Genomic DNA, 15728 nt, shown 5'->3' on the forward strand with positions numbered 1-15728 from the left:
AGTTTTTCACCCGACTTAAATTCATAACAACCTCATTATAGATTACACGCCTATTTTTTCTTTTGTAAAATTTCTATAAATTACATAACATATATTGAAACAAAAGTTATATAATATGTGTTTTAAGGCCAGCCAATCATCCATCAAACGAGTCCTAAGATCAGTAATAATATAAATCAAACAAACTATATTATAAACTGTTAAGAAATGAGCTTTCATGCCACTAAATCATCCGGTGATGATTAACACCTAATAATTTAAATTATGATTACGAAATGCAGAGGATGAGCCGTTATAGGTTGTGCCGGGGAGAGTTGGACCCATTGGGGTAAAAGTGTAAAACAACGGATGACTGGAGCCCTATTACTAAATTTTCCCATGCCTAGCAGCAGCTTGACAATCATCACGTTCATGGCATTTCCTGAAAACCAATTCACTGTGAACTAGTAGTTGGGAAATATGTAGTAGTTAGGAGCTATGCTCTATATATAGATATAGATATCTATTTTTATATGTATATTATACATATTCCTCTAGTTTTAGAATGAGTCCTTGCCTCTGAGACAGAGATCATGAGTTTGATCCTCATCCCATGCAAAGGTTGGAGGGCCTTTTCTACCATTTAGGTAGAAACTGGAAGGCTCTACTTAAGTAGAGGTAAGATCCGCCTACATACCTCCCCCATACACCGTCGAGGTATTGAGGCTCAAAACCCGCGGAAGGCGGCACTGAGCAGTTCCTTACTCTAGTTTTAGAATGACAATTCTTACATCATCAGAAGAAGAATCTCGATGTGCCGCTAGCTTAGCAGCTTTTGTGAATTAATTCAATAATTAGGGTTTTAGATTTCACATATATAGATAAATCTGTAAATATAGACATAGATATATAGATATAGATAGTTGTGTTGAATTGATGAAATTGATGGCATTAGGAGATTTTATGGAATCTAGGTTTTCGTAACATTCGAATTCTCATGCTCATGTAAGTAGTGTGTATCGGACGAGTTCAATTGATTCGTCGCAGTATAATGTTAATGTTAATGTTGTTCAAGATGTAATTGTGGATGCTGATAGGGATAGTAGTTCGGAATCGGTTGTTGGAGTGCAACGAAGGGAAGATTCCGGGACGATTGTTAGTAGTAATATTCGGTATGGAAATGTGAATGGGAATGAGATTCTAGCCACAACAAGTATGACTTATTTGCCTCAAAATATTGTTTTGTCTGAACTTAGACATGATGCTTTTGAAGCCTGTACTCCTTCGGCTCCTGCTGAAAGTGGGTTGGTTTCGAAATGGCGACCTAAAGATCGGGTAATTACTGCATTTTTCTTTATGTTGCATTAAGTAACGATTTCCTGTTTCTGTTATGAAGTTGATTGTTGCAATACCTAAAGTCAATTCCTTTGTTATGTACTAGGGGTGTATGTAAGTGGTACTGTTAGCTATTAGTAAATTGTACTAATAAGAACATTTGGATATAATTGGGCAAATCTCCTTTTAATTGTTTTGTTCAAACTGCATTGTGCTTTATGGTATTACGAGGGAGTTTGATGAGATACAAGATTTATGTTCATTTGTGTTAAACTTGTTGAGTAATTCTAACGTTATCTTTTTTTTTTTATTGATGACTAATTAGAAACTTATAGGATAAGTTTTCGCGAAGGAGCTTTGCATAATTCATTAACTTGTCGAGCTTTAAATTTTTATTTTTGACTTGCAGATGAAAACAGGATGTGTTGCTCTGGTTTTATGTTTGAATATCAGTGTGGACCCACCTGATGTCATAAAGATTTCACCTTGTGCCAGAATGGAGTGCTGGATAGGTATCGTTTGAATTTCTTGACGATGATATATGATTATTTGATTTATTTCTCAAAGCATCTTTTTTATGGTTCCAGATCCATTCTCTATGGCCCCACAAAAAGCACTTGATACAATTGGGAAAACATTGAGTCTTCAGTATGAAAGGTTGCTACCCAAGGTAAGATTGTTTTTTAACAACACGATACAAGTATACAACACTTGTAAGTTGTTTCCTAAGTTCACTGTACAACACCTGCAAGTTTCTATATATGAGGTTCATCTGAACTCAATAAACCATGAACAGGCCAAATACAAGACTCAGTTAGATCCAACTGTGGAAGAGGTGAAGAAACTGTGTACTACATGTCGCAATTATGTCAAATCTGAAAGAGTTTTATTTCATTACAATGGTCATGGCGTACCTAAACCAACTGCCAATGGCGAAGTTTGGTTTTTTAACAGGGTAATAAATTTGTTTTTAAGTCTTGGAGTCTCTTCATACCTTTTGTAAATAGATTTTGGTAGATTAATGATGTATTTTGTCATATGTTGTAGAGTTATACACAGTATATTCCTTTGCCTATTAGCGACCTTGACTCGTGGTTGAAGACTCCATCCATTTATGTGTTTGATTGCTCTGCTGCTGGGATGATTGTCAATGCATTTATGGAGGTATTTTAACTTTGCTATATTTGAATACATGAATTATATTATTTTTAACACGTGACTAATACTTAATTTAATATATAGCTCCAAGATTGGAACCTGGCTGGCTCTTCTGGAACTTCACCATGGGACTGTATTCTACTTGCAGCTTGTGAGGCTCACGCGACTCTTCCACAAAGTCATGAGTTTCCTGCTGATGTGTTTACTTCATGTCTCACAACACCTATCAAGACCGCATTGAGATGGTAAATGCTCTTTTTTTTCCTGTATAAGTGAAATTAAATTAATAAAGATTAGAGGTAGCAAACAGGAAGTGATCAGTGTACTACCAATATTAACATGTATAAAACCAAATCGAATAAGACAAAAGGCGGTGCACATTGCCATGTGATAGAATGGGCGGGGTTTGGTGACGGGTTAAAATGGGTTTGGATCACAATGGGTTATTTATATTATAAGAGTAGACAGGGAAGGCTGGGTGTACTCTTTTATCTCAACAGATGATCTTACGCTTTTGAATAAATTGATATAGGCGATTTTATGCATAGCATATTTACTTTGGGTGTCTTTCAACCTGTTTTACCGCTTGTAAGTTATTTCTTAAACGCTAAAGATAAAAAACATTGTTTGCGTGGAGTTACAAATGGAAGTGGACATTTATTTACATGCTTGCTGATCTTCTGTTATCATGCTTTTTTCCAGGTTCTGCACCCGTTCGTTACTACACGAGTCACTTGATTACTCTCTTATAGAGAAAATACCTGGCCGTGAAAATGACCGTAAGACACTTCTTGGTGAGCTGAACTGGATTTTCTCTGCAGTTACAGATACAATTGCCTGGAATGTTCTTCCACATGGTATTTACAACTATATTCTAATAATCATGTAATAGTTCATTATTGGATTGATGGCTGAAAGAAAAATTCGATTTAATACTCTGCAGATTTATTTCAAAGATTATTCAGGCAAGATCTGTTGGTTGCTAGTTTGTTCCGGAACTATCTACTTGCAGAAAGAATTATGCGTTCTGCAAATTGTTCACCTGTATCTTATCCAATGTTGCCTCCAACTCATCAACACCATATGTGGTAGGCACACACGCTTTTTTATGATATGATCCTTGAAATATTCTAGTTATGGTCTGACCTCTCCTGTCATTATGTCCATTTCAGGGATGCATGGGACATGGCAGCTGAAATCTGCCTTTCCCAGCTTCCAACGTTGCTCGAGGATCCTAATGCGGAATTCCAGGTCAGAGAATTGCATAATCAATCTGGTTTTCACTGAGATCGTCTATATCTATCAATTAATCTGTTAGTTGGTGTATATTATTTTTACAGCCAAGTCCGTTTTTCACGGAACAATTAACCGCATTTGAGGTGTGGCTAGATCACGGATCTGAACACAAGAAACCACCTCAACAGTTGCTCATTGTTCTTCGGGTATGTACAATGTTGCTTGCTTCCTTTTTTTATATGCTTCTTTGATTCGTAAAGCAACCGTTGAGTAGCTTAAATGTCTTACTGTTCAGGTTTTACTCAGTCAACGCCATAGGTTTCGTGCTCTTGTGCTTCTTGGAAGATTTCTTGATATGGGTCCATGGGCTGTTAATTTGGTAGGCTTTTCATTGGCACATCTTATGTTCTTAATTATATATTGTAATGACTTGTATCATAACTTTTGTTGTTGCAGGCCTTGTCAGTTGGAATATTTCCGTATGTTCTGAAGTTATTGCAGACAACTACACCTGAACTTTGACAAATTCTCGTGTTCATCTGGACAAAGATCCTAGTGCTTGATAAGGTATGTTAAGAGATACATCCCTACCCTTTAGCATTGAAACTAGAATGTAACCACAGTTAGAAGTGGCAATATGCCAGTCCGGGCAGGTTGTGTGATTGTTAAAGATGAGTTACTGTTGGTATGTGCTAGGTTAGGTCAAACCTACACACATTTTGTCAAAATAGTTGTGATATGCTACGAATAAAATGATTTATCTTATGCATTAAAAAACATTTTGGGGGCTTTGACTATTTTTTTTACCTGTTTCTTAAGTTACCGATTTTCTTTACTTGACCGCTAGAGTTAAAACATTACCAAATCAATGCTTGTTCTTAATATTTCCTTCTTCTTGAAGTTTGATGACCTTGACTAAAGTCGTTCTTTTGTGTTGACAGTCATGCCAGGTGGATCTGGTGAAGGATTGTGGCCACACATATTTTATCAGGTTTTTGGATAGTGTGGAAGCATACCCTGAACAACGGGCTATGGCTGCATTTGTTTTGACTGTCATTGTGGATGGATATCGAATGGGTCAAGAAGCCTGTATTGAAGCTAATCAAATCCATGTGTGCTTGAAACGTCTTCAAGGCGGTTCAGCCTCGAATGGTACACAAACCGAGCCACTGTTTTTACAGTGGCTATGTCTTTGTCTGGGAAAGCTATGGGAAGATTTCACAGAAGCACAAATAATAGGCCTGCAGGCTAATGCTCCTACTGTATTTTCACTTCTACTATCTGATCCCCAACCCGAGGTTCATTACACTTCATTGTTTAATGTAACTTGCATTCAGTGGTTCCTACCTTTTTGTAACTAATTCAAAGGCATTTTATTTCAGGTTAGGGCTTCTGCTGTTTTTGCATTGGGCACTTTACTTGATGTTGGAATTGACTCATCTAGAGATGTTGGAGATGATGAACGTGACGACGATGAAAAAGTTGGGGCTGAAATTAGTATTGTTAAAAGCCTTTTGAAGGTTGTTTCAGATGGAAGTCCATTGGTCAGGGCTGAGCTGGCAGTAGGTATGTTTTCATGTATTATTTAAACTTTGTTTTTTGCACCAATAATAATTATGATATGTCTAGAATGCCATTTAAGTGGCCTTTTAAAATTTCAGCTCTTGCACGGTTTGCATTTGGACACAATCGGCATCTGAAATCTATTGCTGCTGCATATTGGAAACCACAGTCTAACTCCGTTCTAAGCTCCTTGCCTTCATTTACTGTGAGTTCAGTTAGCGGCTACTATACTGCTAACCAGTATTCACAAATTGGTCCTCTATCGACGGTGAGAGTTGTCAGCCAGCCTACTTCAAGAGAGTGCCTGGTGTCTTCCAGTAGTCCTCTTGCTACATCCGGGGTAATGCATGGCTCACCATTATCAGATGATTCATCACAGCACTCTGACCCTGACATGCTGGATGACTGCGTTACAAATGGTGTCGTGAACCACAGTAAACCCCAGCAGTTAGACAGTGCATTGTATTCACAATGTGTATCAGCCATGTGTACGTTAGCAAAAGACCCTTCACCACACATTTCAGATTTGGGCCGACGGGTTCTTTCCGTAATCGGGATTGAACAAGCGGTAATGAAGTCTGCCAAACCCAACTCTGACGGTGCACGGGTGGGTGAATGTTCTGCTGCTGCTGCTGCCAATAGTTTTGCTGGATTAGCTCGCTTCTCTTCTTGGTTTGATATGAATGGAGGTACAGTTTATATAATGCTGGCTTTGTAACATAAATTTCTATCTATCTCCCAATTAAGAAATAATGTGTTCTGGTGTTTTTTGATGTTTTTGTTGATAGTGATTGATAAATTAAATAAATCAGATAATCAGGTTTAACAAATCAGGCTGTGTAATTAGAAGCCGCATTTGCCTATTCAAATAGTAAAACTTCATTATGATGCCTGTTCACTGAATTTTCAAATCGTTTTCTGTGTTTTGTACACTTCCGAAGTTTCTAAGTAGACATTATTACAGGTCATCTACCATTGTCATTCAGAACTCCTCCTGTTAGTCCTCCAAGACCAAGTTACTTGACTGGATTAGGCATGCGGAGGGTGTTTTCTCTTGAATTTAGGCCACATTTAATGGATTCGGGGTTAGTCGACCCTCTTTTAGGGTTTCCAGGAGTTTCAGGGTCTTCAGAACGCAGTTTTCTTCCTCAATCAACCATTTATAACTGGAGCTGTAGTCATTTTTCAAAACCGCTTCTTACAGCAACTGGTGATGCCGAAGAAATTCAAGCTAGACGTGAAGACCGTGAAAAATTTGCTCTTGAACATATCACCAAGTGCCAACATTCTTGTGGGTCAACATACCTATTCTGACAAAAGTTTGACCATTTGGCTTGTCTATTAATTGCTGTTCATTTACATCTTCAGCTGGTGGCAATCTTCATAATCCAAGTGCTCGATGGGATTCAAAATATGACACTGGAGCTAAAATAGCTTTGCTGCAACCTTTTTCTTCATTAGTGGTTACCGCAGATGAGGGTGAATGCATCAGGTATGCTGTCCTTGTCTTCCAGCTGTTTATGACATGCTTTATATTGTATCTTAGGGATTCTTTCTGCTTTAGATCAGTGGATCAATGATTATCTTATTACGTACCTTTTTTTTATTTATTAAATGTTGCATGTTTTCCTAGTGAGTTGGTATTGTACATACATTAAGGGAAATAATTGGCATTCTGCTAATCAGTAACTGCATCAAATATGCTTATCATACATTCGTACATTTTGTGTTTTTGGTTCATGGAAAACCTTTTTAGGATCAAGTAGTATGTTGTAGAAACTCATCACATCTAGTTTCTTCAAACTATATCACATTATGGATATGGAACTATTCACAATGTTCCCGTTGTTTCTGTATTGATCTATAATTTGTGTTGAGAGCATGAGCATCACCTAGCACTCTAAATTTGATTTGACCCGACATTTGTAATATTGGGCTCATTGGTTGGCATTTATAACCCCATCGATACATTTAGAAGTTTCGACATTTCTATTTTAGGTAGTCCCAAGTTAAGTGTCCAATTCTAAAAATAATGTGTTGATTTTAATGTTTTACCCTTACTCAGTTTTTCGCAAAGTTAGATTCTTAGATGTGGGTGCAAAAAGCAAGGGTAAGAATGTAATCAGGCTATTATATGATGTAATCATTATGCTTTCCAAAATTTTGTGTATTCAAAGTGGACCTTAATATGGGACTAAGGGAGTATCGTTTTTCTATTTATGGCGGGCCAAGAGTTATACTTAACTAGTAAGTTGCAGTTATTACTCTTTTTCCTTGTTTTTTTATTCCATCATGCTACTTAAAAAGCAAGCAACATAATAAGAGGATATACGTAATTATAAAGAGGCGACCTGGTCCACATATTCTCACAACTTTGTGAGGGTTGAGGAGGGAGATCTCTCTAAGTAGATCTGTCCTTTGTTTTCACGTATAGATCTGAAATCATTTCCATGATCAGATTTGACTGATGTGTGAATTTATAGATTTCTAAAAAGCCAGCACAGAAATCTTCTTAATTATTCCCAGAAGATACGTGTATCAAAATTGATTAGATTTTGCAATTAGTAATCAATTTTTTTGGAAATAAAATCCTCATTAATCGACTATTTTCGTTTGCATTTTGTAAATTATACATCTACCTACATATGCCATATTAAGATATTGCTACTTTTTGCAGTACAATTAGAGAAAACGAGAATATATATATTTGCTCTTCTTTAACAGTGTCATATTTAATTGAGTCTCGTCTCTGTGGAATGTGTATTATGTTGTGTCTGATTGTATAATCATACAATTTTATGTACATTTACGCCATCCAACTGAATTTGTTCTTCAAATGGTATTCACTGATGGATTCGTCTTTCTATTGCAGAATATGGAACTATGAAGAAGCAACATTGCTTAACAGTTTCAACAACTATGAATATCCGGACAAAGGGATATCAAAACTATGCTTGGTGAATGAGCTTGATGAAAGCTTACTGCTTGTTGGCACGAGTAAGTTTCTATAGATTCATGATTTTGTGATACATTTCTTAATGTTTCTATATTTATATGTTTGCCGCTGGTGTGTTGAAGGTGATGGAAGTGTACGCATATGGAAAGATTTTACTTCTAAGCATAATGAGAAGCTTGTAACTGCCTTCTCCGCTATTCATGGTCATAGACTTGGGGTTAGGAGTGTCAATGCGGTCTTTGATTGGCAGCAGCAGTCTGGCTATATGGTATGACCTCTGAAATCATGTTTGTCAGATCAATATTTGAGTAATATAGTTTGTGTCATCATATTTATGAAGTGTTATGTGTCAAAAAAAATAAATAAAAAATAATGGATCAACTGGCTTCGGTCTGAGCCACAATAGATGGACCTTTTAAAAATAAAGTCGGACCTATTTTGACTGCGTTATCTGACACAAACTGTGTTCATGTGGTTTTTATTGATCTCTCAAGTACCCATAGCAGTTTGGGTTCTGTAAATGGTTTAATATCATGAGCTTGATTCTATGTTTTTGTTGCAGTATGCTTCCAGTGAAATTTCTTCGACCATGGTTTGGGACCTTGATAAAGAGCAACTTTTGAGTTCTATTCCTTTAGCATCAGATTTCAGAATTTCGGCACTGGTAGGTCGACTATTTTCATCTATATAAAGAACCATCATTCTTTCTTAGTGTTGTTTACTGAGTTATATTACTTAGTTTTTATATCAATTGGGTATAGGCAGGTTAAGTTATGTTATTTAATAGTTATTTACATATTGTTTGGTGTGTAACACGTGGCTCGATAACCTAGATTTTTGTTTGATGGTCCTAGGCTGCTTCTCATGTGCATGGTGGTCAATATGCAGCTGGCTTTGTAGATGGTTCTGTCAGATTATATGATATCCGAACACCTGATGGGTAGGCATTTAAAGATATAAATTGTAAATTCATATTACGTGAACATATGATTGATAACTTTGATGTTATGTTAAATTTTCAAGTTACAAGTTTCATTATTCCATCACTGCATTGATTTTTGAACTACTTAAATAATCATCCACGTGTTATTTCAAGTCAGCTGATGTAAACAGTTAGAGTAATACCATCAACAATCCCAAGTATATATCTTGAAGTACTTGAATGATAGCTATAACTATAGTTGCATATTAATTTCTGGGTTTTAATGGTAATTTTGTTATATTCAGGCTTGTTTGTGTTACCCGAGCGCACACTTCTAGAGTAGAAAGAGTTGGCGGTATAGAACGAGTTGTGGGAATTGGCTTTCAACCTGGACTTGAACCAGCTAAGGCGAGTAAAAGCATATTTCTAGTATTTTGTTTGGTTGTACAATATTAATGGTTCTTTTGAAGGTGGAATGTGTTGATCCTACTCGGTAGTCCATATTACCTGTTTTTATCAAAACCCGATATGACCTGCGAAAAATTCTGTACATGTAGTATTTTTCTAGGCCACTGACCAGCGGTTTCATCTTGTGCACCTATTGTTCAATTACAGATTGTGAGTGCATCTCAAGCAGGAGACATCCAATTTCTTGATATCAGAAATCAAAGGGATGCCTACTTGACCATAGACGCTCATCGTGGCTCATTGACGGCTCTAGCCATTCACAGGCATGCACCCCTTATAGCCAGTGGCTCAGCCAAACAACTGATCAAGGTCTTCAATCTTGAAGGTGAACAATTGGGTACCATTCGATGCTCTCCAACTTATATGGCCCAAAAAATAGGATCCGTAAGTTGTCTAGCTTTCCATCCCTACCAAATCTTATTGGCAGCCGGAGCTGCTGATGGCTGTATTTCCATCTATGCTGATGAAATATCGCCACCAAGATAAATTGCTCATTCTGGCAGAATTCCCCTTTCATAGCCCGACTTTAATACATTGAAGAAAAGGAACAGGCTGATGGGGAGTCGAAAGCGTTGGTATGTGTCTCTATGAACGATTGAATAACACAATAGTCAAACTAATCTTTATTGATATAAAACCGTTAATTTACCAAGTAGTTTACATGGGTATATATAACCCTTTAACAGACACATAAACTATCATACCGGTTCAGTAATTGATATGACTTTTCCAAGAGACACAACCTTTCAAATTAAACTGCTGCAACAGAAATTAACTACCTTTCAGTAGTAGACTTTGACACACTAGGACCTTAACTTATATATAACACTAAATATATTTGACTTACATGGATTAATAAGTTATTATCCAATACTTCCCCCTAAGTTATTAATCGATGCCTTTTAATTCTTCAAGCCTTGTCATCTTTCATCTTGGGCAGGTTGTAGCAAGTCTTGGTCTCTGAACTTTGGCTTGTTCCACTTCCTCTGTGTTTGTCTTTAACATGAACTATGTGTTGAACTTCCTCGTTGATTTGAGTACTTTCTTCTTTTTCTTTTTCAATCTCATCTCAATCATCTTTGTCAGCTTTGTCAGCATCTTGGTTTTAAAAGGCGATAGGCGCACAAGAGCGACATGGTCCACTTCCAAAGCGCAAAGCGCAAAAACGGATAGATTTTCGCATGCAAGACACACTTTTGTCATTCCCTTGATGTGTGAACAATAACTTCTCACTATTATCTTCCTGACTTCCTTTTCTAAACTTACTCCTTTCTTCATAAGTCTTAAGTTTCATGATAATCTCTTCTAATCCAATAGAAATCTAATAATAGTTGAACTTAACTTTTCAGTCTAACAACAATAGTTTTCAAACAATTCTAACATTCCCCCAACACAAATTGCAGAAGCAAATCTAATTCATCTATCTTTTCATCCAATAGATATAATAAAAATAACAAGTACTTAAAAGGCAATATTAAGCATAATAAGTTTATTATATCCTTGTTCTTTTTCCTTCTTAGGCTCCTTTTATAGAAAAGATGCCGCCTCTTTTCTATCCCCAAATAAAACTTCTCCCTTCCTTACTCTGGTTTTGATTAACGACAAAAATAGGGCAAGAATTCCCCTTTCATACTTCCGGTCTTCTAATCAAACGGTGGTGGTCTCTCTTTGCTTCTCCTGCATGCACCTCTGGAACTCCCTTCTTCTTGTTCATGATTTCACAATCAAATGAACGTTATGTAGCTTTTCTTCTCCATAGTTTTATGGTTTTCCTAAACATTAAGTTTTCTGATTCAATGTTTCTTTTAATCGAATTGTGCTCTGAGTTGATCTACTTCCGATCATATTTTCCTTCTCTTCTCTGAATCGATTATCTCCTTCTCTGGTTCGAGCCGAAGGCTGTGATACCACTGTTGGTATCTGTCCCTACGAATGGTTGAATAACGATAGTGAAACTAACATTTATCTAAATAAAACGGTTAATTTACAAAGTAGTTTACATGGGTATTTATAACCCTTCAACCGACACATGAACCATCATACCTGTTCACCAATTGGTATGACTTTTTAAATGAAACTGCTATAACCGAAATTAACTACTATTTGGTTGTAGACTTGATTCTTGACACACTAGGACCCTTAACTTATATATAACACCAAATATTTGACTTACATAGATTAGTAAGTTAGTACCCAATAAAAAGATATACATTCTTTAAGCTTCCTGGGTGAAGAAGGCTGCTCGTGATTCGTAAAATTGAAGTATATTTGGTGAAGGCTTCAGCAAGTAGTCCTTGTGATACATAGGTATGAAAAATGGTGTAAATATTTCATATTCCTTGGGAAGTTTTGTTTTGGTTTTAATTCTTCGTTTACAGTCCTGCTCTTAATTTGTAAAATGCTCTCCTGAAATCTTGCATTTATATACAATTGAAATACCTTGTGATTGTGTTGAGATTTTGAGTCTTAACAAATTCTTGTCTCATTTATGGATTTCTTGATGCGTATTTGGTGGCTGTAATTATTCTTGATCAATTTTAAGTATTCGATAGTTGTAGATGGAACATAAGTGGTGTATTCTTCAGTGCAAAAGAGTGGCTTATTTTTTTGTCAGGTTGAAAGATACTATTTTGTTTGGTGAATCAGGTATTAGCAGGTTGTGTAGCATATCAAAATACATGTAATATATGGTAGAATGTCAACTTTTCTAAAGTTTATATAATCATGTATTCATGTGATGACTGGTAATTGTGACTGGAACAAAATATCATTCATACAAGGATGGTAAACAGTAAATTCTATTAGTTAATGTCAACTTAGTTATTCAAGTATAAAGATAAAAATGTATTTTATGTATGTTTAATCGCAGACACAAGTTCATGATTATTCGGTTACATACTCACGGTATTGTTTTTGTCAAAAAAAATGTAATTTTTATTTCCAAAGCAGTGAACACGACATAAGGATGCTAAAATGAAACTTATTCTTCACAACTAACAAAACTAGCCCAATGTTTTTGGGGCAATTCACTTTCTGGCACCTAGCATGCCCGGCCCAGAAGTTCCAGGTGTGCCATTTGTCCTCAAGTTTCCAAGAACGTTAAGATCTTCAAAGAGTCTATATGAAGGAATATATGGGTTTAAACTCGAACCAGCTACTGAACTGTTGTTATAATATGACGGGGATGAATAATTAGAGGCGTATGGGTTACAATAGTAGCCAGGAGTTGGTGCCCATGGTGGTGGAATGTAGGTGCCTTGTTGAGTGGATTGGACCGATTGTTGTGATTCATATTCAAGTTGGGGTTGATTCTGAGCCCAAGGCACCACATAGGTATTCATTTGTTGAGCCTGTGGGAGGGTTTCTGCAGCCATTGGTGCTGGTGGTGTTTCGTTTGGGATTGATGGTGTCAATGCAAGACTCAACAGATCAATTAAATCTTCTTCTGATGCCTTTTTGCTTGGAGGAGGGAGTGGATCAGATGGAACTAGAGCCATAGACAAAGATGGGTCTGATACGGGCTTTTTGTCATACTGAGTTGCAACAGTTTGTGTTTCCTTATGCCTGCAAATAAGAATTCAAATAACAGTTTAGTCACTCAACAGATACGTTCTTATCAGCCACGCGTGGCCAGTTTTGACCCCTACTAAAAGTAACCCGTTTCAATCCCCTTGTATTGTCCCTAAACCCGCCTAATCGGACTACCGTGTCACCTTTTCAAGTAATATAAATATAAGCAACGAAAGGGGTATGATTTTAAAACTGACCTACTAGCTACTGGAGTGGAACTCTCCTGGTCTTCCTGTATTTCATTAGTTGAAGAAGACGGTGTTGGTGAAGATGCAACAGAAGTTGATTTCAGTTTGACTTCTGTAGTGTCGATTTGTTTCCCATTTGAGCGGGAAGTCATCAAATTCGGCGGCTCAACAGGAAGGGGAGAACCAGAGGCTATAGCATCATGTTTCTCAATGACATATTGAACAGCATCATTAAACTGAATCCCTTGACAAAGAATATCCTCATCACTGTACAAAACACAGAAAAGTTAATAAAACTTAAAACAGTTTATTCGAGTTGTTTTAGATAAGATTGGCGAGTATTGTACGTTGTTGAAGCTAGCGTTTCTCCCAGTTTCTTCTGGTTTGATCGACATTGGTTATAAAGATCAACGATTATTTCATCTTTCACTGCCTACACACACGAACAATAAGTAAAAAACGAATTATATTGGATTAAAACTATAAATGAATTTGTCATCCTTAACCATACCATACGGTTTTTTGGGTCGACTGCTTGCAACATTTCAGATAAGAGATCCATAACGTCCCTCATGGACTTCAAAGTCGACAAACTATCAAAGACATCAATCAATCGATATTATTATCATCATTTATATAAATAAATTGTAAAACTTTTTTTAGCTAAAAACTAAGTTGGGTCAATCTAACTTGGCCTGACCCATCCCGTTTATAGTCCTGTTTCTGCCACCTCTACGATAAAATACCTCACATTTTCTGTGGATTCATTCCTTGATGAGGAAGAGGAACCAACTCCTCCTTGAAGGTGTCCATGGGTCGCCGGAGGCGTGATGACAGGGACCGAATTTGGTGACCGGTGAGGAAATTGGACTCCAGAACGCTGTTACCCAATCGAAAATATAAGTCGTTATTGTCATAACTCATCAAGTAAATTGCCAGACTTTTGAAACACGGGGCTCGTGATGACACCATGAGTACACTTACCCTTAGTTCCTCATAAGCCCGGAAATATTGAGTCGTCGTTTTTCCTCCTCGACTACCAAACGCTTCTTGCCAAGTATCTATAAGCATCAAGATTTTCTCCCTAACTCGCATATGTCCCTGCAAAATTTATTTTTCTCAAATTTCTAGTGTATGCCCTTTATACTTCATGGTCACACTTTTAATAATCTACAAAAAAGAGAAGATGTAAACCTTTTTTTTAACAATCCTGATCATCTCATTAAGCATTTTCCTCTCAGCCATTTGAACATGAACAACTTCGCCACAGTTCTTTATGATTGTTTCCAAAAGCTTCAATCCATCAACAAAGTTTATAAAATGGCTCAAATCAGTTGCTAAATGGTCTAACTTATGTGTAACAAAAAGTATCATGTCATATATAAAAAGATGAGATACCGTTAGAGAGAGTAACTGAATATTTGGAATCTTTTGTTGTAATCTACCTCTTATAGCTTTCATATAGTCTTTTGCAAGCCTGAAATCATAAACAGTGACATTTACCTTTATTAGGGCTATGGTTAACAAACATTATTTTTTAACACAAAACATATCTAACATACTTTATTTCTGTACATATATGTTTAAGTGAAAACCAAATTTGTTGCCAAGACCAATAATTCACAAATACTACAAGGGTATGTTCAAATTTCGCATAAAATGACATAAGTCCACCAATCACATTATACACAATGTAAATGTAAAAGGGAAAATGATAAATGATGATTCGCCTAAAAATCATCTTAAAGTTGTAAGAAGGTAACATGTGGTATCTACTAATTCTATTTTTCTATTTTGTCCATTGATTTTTCCACATGTCATCATCTCATGGTTAAAATTATTTTTAGGCTATTAAATTAGAAAGATTAATCATTTCCCATGTAAGGAAAAAAAGGCATTCTATAGCATGGTTTATTTCATCTTTTAATGCAAATCAAGGATCAATATGAAACATTGAAACAAGATGCATACAATTATGTACATTTATAAAAACACCTGCCCAAAATTAAAGAGAAACATCTTTTATAAACCAACATGATTATAATCTAGCGGTATTAAGGCGACCTAATCACGAACAGGTATTCAGTCCATATTAGGAAACATTTTTGTTAAAGACGTGTGATGTTCGTTAATAAGTGTGTGAGTCTTTGTCGTTCTAAAAGAGCATTTTGTTACAAAACGATATAATAAATATTAAACGTTTTGGTGATACATAAGGATATACATATATTACCAAGGATTAGTATTAATGGCATCACATATTGCAATATTGATTCTCCAATCAGGAGAGTTTAAGAATTCGCTTGTAGCCTTATCAACTCTAGCATAAACATTAAGAACCGAAGGTGGTGGT

At 36.3% G+C, this 15728-nt stretch overlaps 1 protein-coding gene and 1 pseudogene across 1 annotated transcript; one reads left to right on the top strand and one right to left on the bottom strand.

Annotated features, from left to right (window-relative positions):
- The first annotated feature begins 598 nt into the window (after window positions 1–598).
- LOC122607580 lies at window positions 599–12072 on the top strand (annotated as a pseudogene).
- A 564-nt stretch (window positions 12073–12636) lies between these two features.
- LOC122609491 (TOM1-like protein 6) lies at window positions 12637–13889 on the bottom strand. The gene is made up of 3 exons (XM_043782534.1): window positions 13882–13889; window positions 13385–13642; window positions 12637–13181 (listed from the first exon to the last, which is right to left on the bottom strand). The coding sequence occupies exons 1-3, from the start codon at window positions 13887–13889 to the stop codon at window positions 12644–12646; spliced, it is 804 nt and encodes a 267-aa protein (XP_043638469.1). The 3' UTR covers window positions 12637–12643.
- Window positions 13890–15728: the final 1839 nt, after the last annotated feature.

This window comes from Erigeron canadensis, chromosome 7, assembly GCF_010389155.1.
Source record: "Erigeron canadensis isolate Cc75 chromosome 7, C_canadensis_v1, whole genome shotgun sequence".
NCBI classification, from domain to species: domain Eukaryota; kingdom Viridiplantae; phylum Streptophyta; class Magnoliopsida; order Asterales; family Asteraceae; genus Erigeron; species Erigeron canadensis.

Excerpts from the sequence above, each read along its gene's own strand:
- LOC122609491 (XM_043782534.1), bottom strand. Across the intron at positions 13,182-13,384 it reads TCCACTCCAGTAGCTAGTAG|GCATAAGGAAACACAAACTG; the intron begins GTCAGTTTTAAA and ends TCTTATTTGCAG.